The 10,693-nt window shown below is 47.3% G+C and overlaps 1 protein-coding gene across 3 annotated transcripts in view; it reads left to right on the top strand.

Moving 5' to 3' along the window:
* Positions 1-378: 378 nt before the first annotated feature.
* THBS3 (thrombospondin 3) overlaps positions 379-10,693 on the top strand; it is a 138,039-nt gene continuing 127,724 nt past the window's right edge. For all 3 annotated transcript variants that reach the window (XM_073552368.1, XM_073552367.1, XM_073552369.1), the window contains exons 1-2: positions 379-519; positions 9,684-9,890. In XM_073552368.1, the coding sequence (XP_073408469.1) occupies positions 438-519; positions 9,684-9,890 (289 nt within the window). In that variant the 5' untranslated portion in view covers positions 379-437. The remainder of the gene's footprint in view (positions 520-9,683; positions 9,891-10,693) is intronic.

Raw genomic sequence — 10,693 nt, 5'->3', positions numbered from 1 at the left:
AGGATACATGAGAGGGCGCAGGATACATGAGGGGGTGAAGGACACATGAGAGGGAGCAGGATACATGAGAGGGAGCAGGATACATGAGGGAGCGCATGATACATGAGGGGGTGAAGGGCACATGAGAGGGAGCAGGATACATGAGGGGGTGAAGGGCACATTAGGGGTTGCAGGATACCAGAGGGCGCAGGATACATGAGGGGGTGCAGGACACATGAGAGGGAGCAGGATACATGAGAGGGAGCATGACATGAGGGGGTTAAGGATACACGAGTGGGAGCAGGATACATGAGAGGGCCCGGTGCAGGACACATGAGGTGGACTGGCGCAGAAAAGATATGCAGCGCACCGGTAGTGGAAAGGTTAATTGTCGGAATGTTGGGGGCGTGGCGTGGCGCTGGGGGCGTGTTCTCTCACTGTCCTGCTGTGTCCCGCACATGATGGAGTCGCTTCTGGTGTCCGCGGTCCTGATCCTCTGCCTCAGTTTGAGCGGACAGTGCGGCCGCTCCGAGCAGTACGGTGAGCGGGGACCGGGGAGGGTGCTGCCCCCAGTATACACCTCACTGTACACTTACTGCCCCCGGCATATATTCCTCACTGTACACTGACTGCCCCTATATATACTGTATACACCCCCACTGTACACTGCCCCCGGTATACAGCTCACTGTACACTGACAGCCCCTGCTATATACTGTATACACCCCCACTGTACACTTACTGCCCCCGGCACATACTCCTCACTGTACACTGACAGTCCCTATATATACTGTATACACCTCACTGGACACTTACAGCCCCCAGTATATACTCCTCACTGTACACTGACTGCCCCCGGTATATACTCCTCACTGTACACTGACTGCCCCCAGTATACACCTCACTGTACACTGACAGCCCCTGCTATATACTGTATACACCCCCACTGTACACTGACTGCCCCCAGTATACACCTCACTGTACACTGACAGCCCCTGCTATATACTGTATACACCCCCACTGTACACTGACTGCCCCCGGTATACACCTCACTGTACACTGACAGCCCCTGCTATATACTGTATACACCCCCACTGTATACTGACTGCCCCAGTATACACCTCACTGTACACTGACAGCCCCTGCTATATACTGTATACACCCCCACTGTACACTGACTGCCCCCAGTATATACTCCTCACTGTACACTGACTGCCCCCAGTATACACCTCACTGTACACTGACAGCCCCTGCTATATACTGTATACACCCCCACTGTACACTGACTGCCCCCAGTATGCACCTCACTGTACACTGACAGCCCCTGCTATATACTGTATACACCCCCACTGTACACTGACTGCCCCCGGTATATACTCCTCACTGTACACTGACTGCCCCCAGTATACACCTCACTGTACACTGACAGCCCCTGCTATATACTGTATACACCCCCACTGTACACTGACTGCCCCCGGTATACAGCTCACTGTACACTGACAGCCCCTGCTATATACTGTATACACCCCCACTGTACACTTACTGCCCCCGGTATATACTCCTCACTGTACACTGACTGCCCCCGGTATATACTGTATACACCTCACTGTTCACTGACTGCCCATATATATACTGTATACACCTCACTGTACACTTACTGCCCCCAGTATATACTCCTCACTGTATACTGACTGCCCCCAGTATACACCTCACTGTACACTGACAGCCCCTGCTATATACTGTATACACCCCCACTGTACACTTACTGCCCCCGGTATATACTCCTCACTGTACACTGACTGCCCCCCGGTATATACTGTATACACCTCACTGTTCACTGACTGCCCATATATATACTGTATACACCTCACTGTATACTGACTGCCCCCAGTATACACCTCACTGTACACTGACAGCCCCTGCTATATACTGTATACACCCCCACTGTACACTGACTGCCCCCAGTATACACCTCACTGTACACTGACAGCCCCTGCTATATACTGTATACACCCCCACTTTATACTGACTGCCCCAGTATACACCTCACTGTACACTGACAGCCCCTGCTATATACTGTATACACCCCCACTGTACACTGACTGCCCCCAGTATACACCTCACTGTACACTGACAGCCCCTGCTATATACTGTATACACCCCCACTGTACACTGACTGCCCCCGGTATACACCTCACTGTACACTGACAGCCCCTGCTATATACTGTATACACCCCCACTGTATACTGACTGCCCCAGTATACACCTCACTGTACACTGACAGCCCCTGCTATATACTGTATACACCCCCACTGTACACTGACTGCCCCCAGTATATACTCCTCACTGTACACTGACTGCCCCAGTATACGCCTCACTGTACACTGACAGCCCTGCTATATACTGTATACACCCCCACTGTACACTGACTGCCCCCAGTATGCACCTCACTGTACACTGACAGCCCCTGCTATATACTGTGTACACCCCCACTGTACACTGACTGCCCCCGGTATACAGCTCACTGTACACTGACTGCCCCCCGGTATACAACTCACTGTACACTTACTGCCCCCGGTATATACTCCTCACTGTACACTGACTGCCCCCAGTATACACCTCACCGTACACAGACTGCCCCCAGTATACACCTCACTGTTCACTGACCGCCCCTGGTATATACTGTATACACCCCACTGTACACTGACTGCTCCCGGTATATACTGTATACACCTCACTGTACACTGACTGCCCCCGGTATATACTGTATACACCTCACTGTGCACTGACTGCCCCCAGTATATACTGTATACATCTCACTGTACACTTACTGCCTCCGTTATATACTCTATACATCCGACTGTGTACACTGACTTCCCCCGGTATATACTGTGTACACCTCACTATAGATTGACTGCCCCCGGTATATACTGTTCTATAGCACCACCCTGGATCTGCCCCATCCACCTTTCCTACAGCCCCTACCCAACATCCCTACAGTCCCTATCCCTATTCCCTTTTGTACACTTGCTTTGTCAAAACTAATGTGTATTTAGTCCTGCCAATAAAGCTTATTTGAATTCTGTATACACCTCACTGTACACTGACCCCAGTATTTACTGCATACACCTCACTATACACTGACTGCTCCCGGTATATAATGTATACATCTCACTGTACACTGACTGCCCCCGGTATATACTGTATACATCTCACTGTACACTGACTGCCCCTGGTATATACTGTATACACCTCACTGTACACTGCCCCCGGTATATACACCTCACTGTACACTGACTGCCTCTGGGTATACTGTATACACCTCACTGTACACTGACTGGACCCTGTATATACTGTATACACCCCACTGTACACTTACTGTCTTCGGTATTTACTATATGTATCTTACTGTACACTTACTGCCTTCGTCATATACTGTATACATCTCACTGTACACTGACTGCCCCCGGTATATACTGTATTCATCTCACTGTAAACTGACTGCCCCCGATATATATTGTATACACCAAACTGCACAATGACTGTCCCTGGTATATACTGTATACACCTCACTGTACACTGACCGCCCCCGCTATATACTGTATGCATCTCATTGTACACTTACTGCCTTCGGTATATACTGTATACAGCTCACTGTACACTGCTTGCCCCCGGTATATACTGTATACATCTCACTGTACACTTACTGCCGCCTTTATATACTGTATACATCTCACTGTACATTGACTGCACTCTGTATATACTATATACACATCACTGTACACTGACTGCCCCTGATATATACAGTATACATCTCACTGTACACTAACTGAACCCTGTATATACTATATGCACATCACTGTACACTGCACCCTGTATATGTTATATACACATCACTGTACACTGACTGCCCCCGGTATATACTGTATACATCTCACTGTACACTTACTGCCTCCATTATATACTGTATACATCCCACTGTACACTGACTTCCCCCGGTATATACTGTGTACACCTCACAGAATACTGACTGCCTTCGGTATATACTGTATACATCTCACTGTACACTTACTGCCTCCATTATATACTGTATACATCCCACTGTACACTGACTTCCCCCGGTATATACTGTGTACACCTCACAGAATACTGACTGCCTTCGGTATATACTGTATACATCTCACTGTACACTTACTGCCTCCGTTATATACTGTATACATCCGACTGTACACTGACTGCACCCTGTACATACTATATACACATCACTGTGCACTGACTGCCCCTGATATCTACAGTATACATCTCACTGTACACTAACTGAACCCTGTATATACTATATGCACATCACTGTACACTGACTGCCCCCGGTATATACTGTATACATCTCACTGTACACTAACTGAACCCTGTATATACTATATGCACATCACTGTACACTGACTGCACCCTGTATATGTTATATACACATCACTGTACACTGACTGCCCCCGGTATATGCTATATACACATCACTGTACACTGACTCTCCCCGGTATATACTGTATACATCTCACTGTACACTGGCTGCCCCGGTATATACTGTATACATCTCACTGTACACTTACTGCCTCCATTATATACTGTATACATCCCACTGTACACTGACTTCCCCCGGTATATACTGTATACACCTCACAGAATACTGACTGCCTTCAGTATATACTGTATACATCTCACTACACTGACTGCCCCCGGTATATACTGTATACATTTCACTGTAGACCGACTGTCCCCAGTATATACTATATACACATCACTGTACACTGACTGACCCCGGTATATAGTGTATACATCTCACTGTACACTTACTGCCTCCGTTATATACTGTATACATCCCACTGTACACTGACTTCCCCGGTATATACTGTGTACACCTCACTGTAGACTGACTGCCCCCGGTATATACTCTATACATCTCACTGTACACTGACTGCCCCCGGTATATATTGTATACATTTCACTGTACACTGACTGTCCCCAGTATACACATCACTGTATACTGACTGCCCCCAGTATATACTCTATACATCTCACTGTACACTGACTGCCCCCCGCTTTATACTGTATGGGGTATGTAAACTTTAGATCAGGATAATTTGGATGTTTTGGGTTATCAAAAAGCACAGTAGTTTGACAATAAATGGCTTCACCTATCCACTAACCATGAGTGGAGAAAAGTTTTGGTGTTATCATTCATATTCTCTGAAAAAAGGCCAAGAAAGCAAAAATTCTGTATGTTAGCTGCCCTCGGTATATATATCGTATACATCTCACTGTACACGGACTGCCCCTGCTGCCCCGGTATATACTGTATACACCTCACTGTAAACTGACTGCTCCCTGTATATACTCTATACACCGTAATGTATACCGATTGTCCTCGGGATGTTCTGTATACACCTCACTATATACTGACTGCCTCTGGTATATAATGTATACACCTCACTGTATACTGATTTCACCCTATATATACTGTAACACAGAAAAACACAATAAAACGTGTAAAAATACTCTGTGGTAAAAAAGTGACAATAAACAGAAAGTGCTAGTATATACTGTGTACACCTACCTAAAACCTGCAAAAGGCAAAGTGAGCAAAAACCCTGCTGTAACTAAATAAGTAAAAGCAAAAGTGCGTCTAAATAATACAGAGTTTTTAGTAATACTGTTTTTGATCAAAAGTAACATGAAAGCCATTCCAGCACGACACGGTACCTCTGTTCGGGATAGTCCTACACTGTCTAATATTAAAAGCCTTGCCTTGTGTCAAAGTTGACCTCAGTGTGTGAACAAGGGCAGACAAAAGGACTGGGTCCCAAACAGTAGACACCAGTCTGGGGAAGCGTTAGGGTGTGTGCACACGCTGCGGATTCTGCTGCGTTGTACAATACCTTTTTTTCCTACTATCTGAAGAGCCCGGCGCTGCCCGGGCATAGTAACTAACTGTGGTTAGTTATAGCAAATTATAATTATCCTCCATCCCATAGTTCCGTGCCCATATACCCATCATACTTATCCACCATCCCATAGGCCCGTGCCCATATACCCATCAGACATATCCTCCATCCCATAGTCGAGTGCCCATATACCCATCACACATTCTCCATCCCATAGTCCCGTGCCCATATACCCATCATACATATCCACCATCCCATAGTCCCGTGCCCATATACCCATCATACATATCCTCCATCCCATAGTCCCGTGCCCATACACCCATCATACATATCCACCATTCCATAGTCCCGTGCCCATATACCCATCAGACATATCCTCCATCCCATAGTCGAGTGCCCATATACCCATCATACATTCTCCATCCCATAGTCCCATGCCCATATACCCATCACACATCCTCCATCCCATAGTCCCATGCCCATACCTGTCATAAATATCCTCCATCCCATAGTCCAGTGCCCATATACCCATCACACATCCTCCATCCCATAGTCCCATGCCCATATACCCATCACACATCCTCCATCCCATAGTCCCATGTCCATACCCGTCATAAATATCCTCCATCCCATAGTCCCGTGCCCATATACCCATCACACATCCTCCATCCCATAGTCCCGTGCCCATATACCCATCACACATCCTCCATCCCATAGTCCCATGCCCATACCCGTCATAAATATCCTCCATCCCATAGTCCCGTGCCCATATACCCATCACACATCCTCCATCCCATAGTCCAGTGCCCATATACCCATCACACATCCTCCATCCCATAGTCAACCATTATGACATCATAATGAGCGGTGGGGCTTGCAACCTATGATGACATCAGCGTCGCCATGGCAACCATTATGACATCATAATGAGGGGCGGGGCTTGATACACACACTTTTTCCCCATTATGTAGATAGGGGCAACAAAAAAACAACGCTGTGCACATGCTGCGGATTTTTCCACGCGGTTTTGCTGCGGGTTACAATCCAATTCTTTGTGCGGTTTCCGCTGCGGTTTCACACCTTATCATTATGAGGTGTAAAACCGCAGGCAAATCCGCAGATAAACCGCAGGACTTTTGTCCTGCGGATTTACCTGTGGATTTTCCAACAAAATCCGCACACCCTAAAAACTACGTGTGCACTTACCCTTATATACAATTTCCAGCTCAGGAGAGGGAGGCCACACCCCAGCTTGCACAGAATGCAGAAATACAAAGAAAAAACACAAAAATTGAGCTTGGTTTGAGTTGATACCTACCTGTACACTTGATTGCCCAGAGTATATACTGTATACACGTCACTGTACACTGACATCCTCCAGTATATTCTGTAGGCACCTCACTATATACTGACTGCCCCCGGCATATACTATATGCACCTCACTGTACACTTGCCCCCAGTAAATACTGTAAACACCTCACTGTACACTGCCTGCCCCTATATACTGTATACACCTCACTATACACTTACCTCCCCGTATATACTGTATACACCTCACTGTATACCGATTGTCCTCGGTATGTTCTGTATACACCTCACTATATACTGACTGCCTCTGGTATATTCTGTATATACCTCATTGTTTACTGATTTCACCCTGTATATACTGTAACACAGAAAAACACAATAAAATGTGTAAAAATACTCTGTTGTAAAAAAACTAACAATAAACAGCAGGTGCTAGTATATACTGTGTACACCTCCCTATACACTTGACTGCCTAGAGTATATATTGTGTATACGTCACTGTACACTGACTGCCCCCGGTATATACTGTATCCACCTCACTGTACACTGACTGCCCCCGGTATATACTGTATGCACCTCACTGTACACTGACTGCCCCCAGTATATACTGTATACACCTCACTGTACACTGACTGCCCCCAGTATATACTGTATGCACCTCACTGTACACTGACTGCCCCCGGTATATACTGTATACATCGCACTGTACACTGACTGCCCCCAGTATATACTGTATACACCTCACTGTACCCTGCCCGCCCCTATATATACTGTATACACCTCACTGTGCACTGACTGCCACCATTACATTCCGTATACACCTCACTATACATTTACCACCCCAGTATATACTGTATACACCTCACTGTACCCTGACTGCCCTCGGTATATACTTTGTACACCTCACTGTGCACTTCCCCGGTATATAGTGTATACACCTCAGTGTACATTGACTGCCATCGGTATATACTGTATACACTGCCTCCGGTATATAGTTTATACACCTCACTGTATACTGACTGCCCCCAGTATATAGCCTATACATCTCACTGTACACTGACTGCCCCCGGTATATACTGTATACATTTCACTGTACACTGACTGCCCCCTATATATATTGTATACACCTCACTGTACTCTGACTGCCCTCGGTATATACTTTGTACACCTCACTGTACACTGCCCCCGGTATATAGTATGTACACCTGAGTGTATATTGACTGCCATCGGTATATTCCGTATACATCTCACTGTACACAGTCTGCTTCCGGTATATAGTTTATACACCTCACTGTATACCGACTGCCCCGAGTATATAGTGTATACATCTCACTGTGCAATGTCTGCCTGTTATCACTGGTGTCACTGTTAGAGCGGGGCTGTGACCACCTTTGATGTCATCTTTTTTTTTTAAATTCGTTTATTAAACTTCAGGGTACAAAGAATGCACAACATATACAATAATTTATGATAACAAGCACTTTACAAAGCATACATGTCTCCATCCATAATAAAATATACGGTAATACAAAGAGATTGCACACTCTTATAGATAAACAAGGTAATGTCTACATTTCCTTCCAAACATATGCAAAAAATGACTGTTTATGTGTTTCCCCATATGTATATCACTCTAATTTCACAAACCTTGTCATGTCATGCAGCAGTAAAAACTAACTAAAACTCCTAAACTACAGCTACCACTACATCAACTACTATCCGCTATTTCCGCAGCCTGGTTTCCCATACCATATTATGTCGCATGTGATGTTCAGTCTTGCAAAGTGAGGTGAGAGGAATTCCACCTCTCCCAGATCTTTCCAAATTTACCCGGGCATCCCCTATTTTGGAACAGTGTGCGCTCACATAGAATAACCGAATTCACCACTTTAATCCAAAATCTAAGGGAAGGATCCGAACCCCCCCCATCCATTTCAGTGCCAGCACCTTCCGTGCCATAAACACCGTCTCGCGCAAGAAGATCCCAGTGTAGCGATCCCAGATCTCCTCCTCCCACACCCCAAACAAGCAGACCAATGGCTCTAGAGGGACAGGGGCCTGCACCAGGGACGTCAGTAGTGTAGTCACCTCTCTCCAGTAGTGCAGGATAGTGGGACATTGCCACACCATATGGATAAAATCAGCATCTGGTGAGTGGCATCATATACACTCCGACGATTGAAGCCGAACCATCCTAAAAAGTCTCAGTGGAGTCAAATATGATTGATTTATTATATATAATTGTATCATTCTGTTATTAATGGATGGTGACACTCCAATCGGAGACTCCAGAATCTCCTCCCACTCCTCCTCATGCGTATCAGGAATGAGCTGTTCCCACTTCATCTTAATAGAGCTTATGGCCGATTCCGCCCCTACCGACAGCATATATGTGTACAGAGAGGATATGAGACCCTGGGGACCCTGCGAATTAAGGATTCCCTTTGATGTCATCTTGCAGTGGTGGACCTGATGACGGTCAGCGAGTCTCGTCACATGAGCAGTGTGGTGGAAAAGATCCGCTCTGAGTTGCTAGCCGTTAATGACATTTATTTCCTGTCCACACTACGTCTTCCTGCTAAAAATGGTGGTGTCCTTTTCGGAATTTACTCCAAGAAAGATAATACCAAATGGTTGGAGGTGTCTATAGTGGGGAAGGTCAATCGAGGTAAGTCAAGGAGCTGACCATCGGGGTTGAGGACGGGGTGATGAGCTAATCGTCGGGGTTGGGGATGGGGTGAGGAACTGATCGTCGGGGCTGGGGACGGGCTGAGGATCTGACCGTTGATTCTAGGGACGGGATGAGGAACTTACTGTCGGGACTGGGGACGAGGTGAGGAGCTGACTGTAGGGGCTGGGGACAGGGTGAGGAGTTGACCATTGGGGCTGGGGACGGGGTGAGGAGTTGACTGGTGGAGCTGGGAACGGAGTGAAGAACTCACTAGCGGGGCTGAGGTTGGTTTGCAGAGCTGACTGGCAGGGCGGGACTAGGGTTGTGGTGCGGAGCTGACCATCGGTGCTGGGTGTAGGCTCGGCGATGACCGGCAGGGCTGGAGTGGTGGCGTGGAGCTGATTGGTGGGGCTGAGGTTGGGGTGCTGAGCTGACCTGTGGCGATGCTAAGGTTGGGGCACGGAGGTGACCTGTGGGACTGAGGTTTGGCGATAGGGCTTACCGGCAGGGCTAGGGTGGATGCATGGAGCTTAATGGCGGGGCTGGGGTTGGGGTGCAGAGCTGAGCGGCAGTGATGAGGTTGGGGCGCTGAGCTGACCAACAGAGCTGTGTGGAGGCGTGGAGTTTTACGACGGGGCAAGGCTGGTGGCACGAAGCTGACCAGCGGGGCTGGGATTGGAGCGTGGGGTTGGGCACGGAGTGCAGAGCTGTACTGACTGGTAGGGCTGAGGTTGGGGCGTGGAGCTGACTGGTGGGGTTGCTGTGGTTGGGGCGCAAAGCTTATTGGCGGAGGGTGGGGT

Source organism: Dendrobates tinctorius, unplaced genomic scaffold (genome assembly GCF_039654945.1).
Source record: "Dendrobates tinctorius isolate UK_male_01 unplaced genomic scaffold, ASM3965494v1 ptg000189l, whole genome shotgun sequence".
Taxonomy (NCBI): domain Eukaryota; kingdom Metazoa; phylum Chordata; class Amphibia; order Anura; family Dendrobatidae; genus Dendrobates; species Dendrobates tinctorius.
The sequence above is the reverse complement of the archived record's forward strand: the minus strand, read 5'-3'. Positions and strand labels throughout refer to the sequence as shown.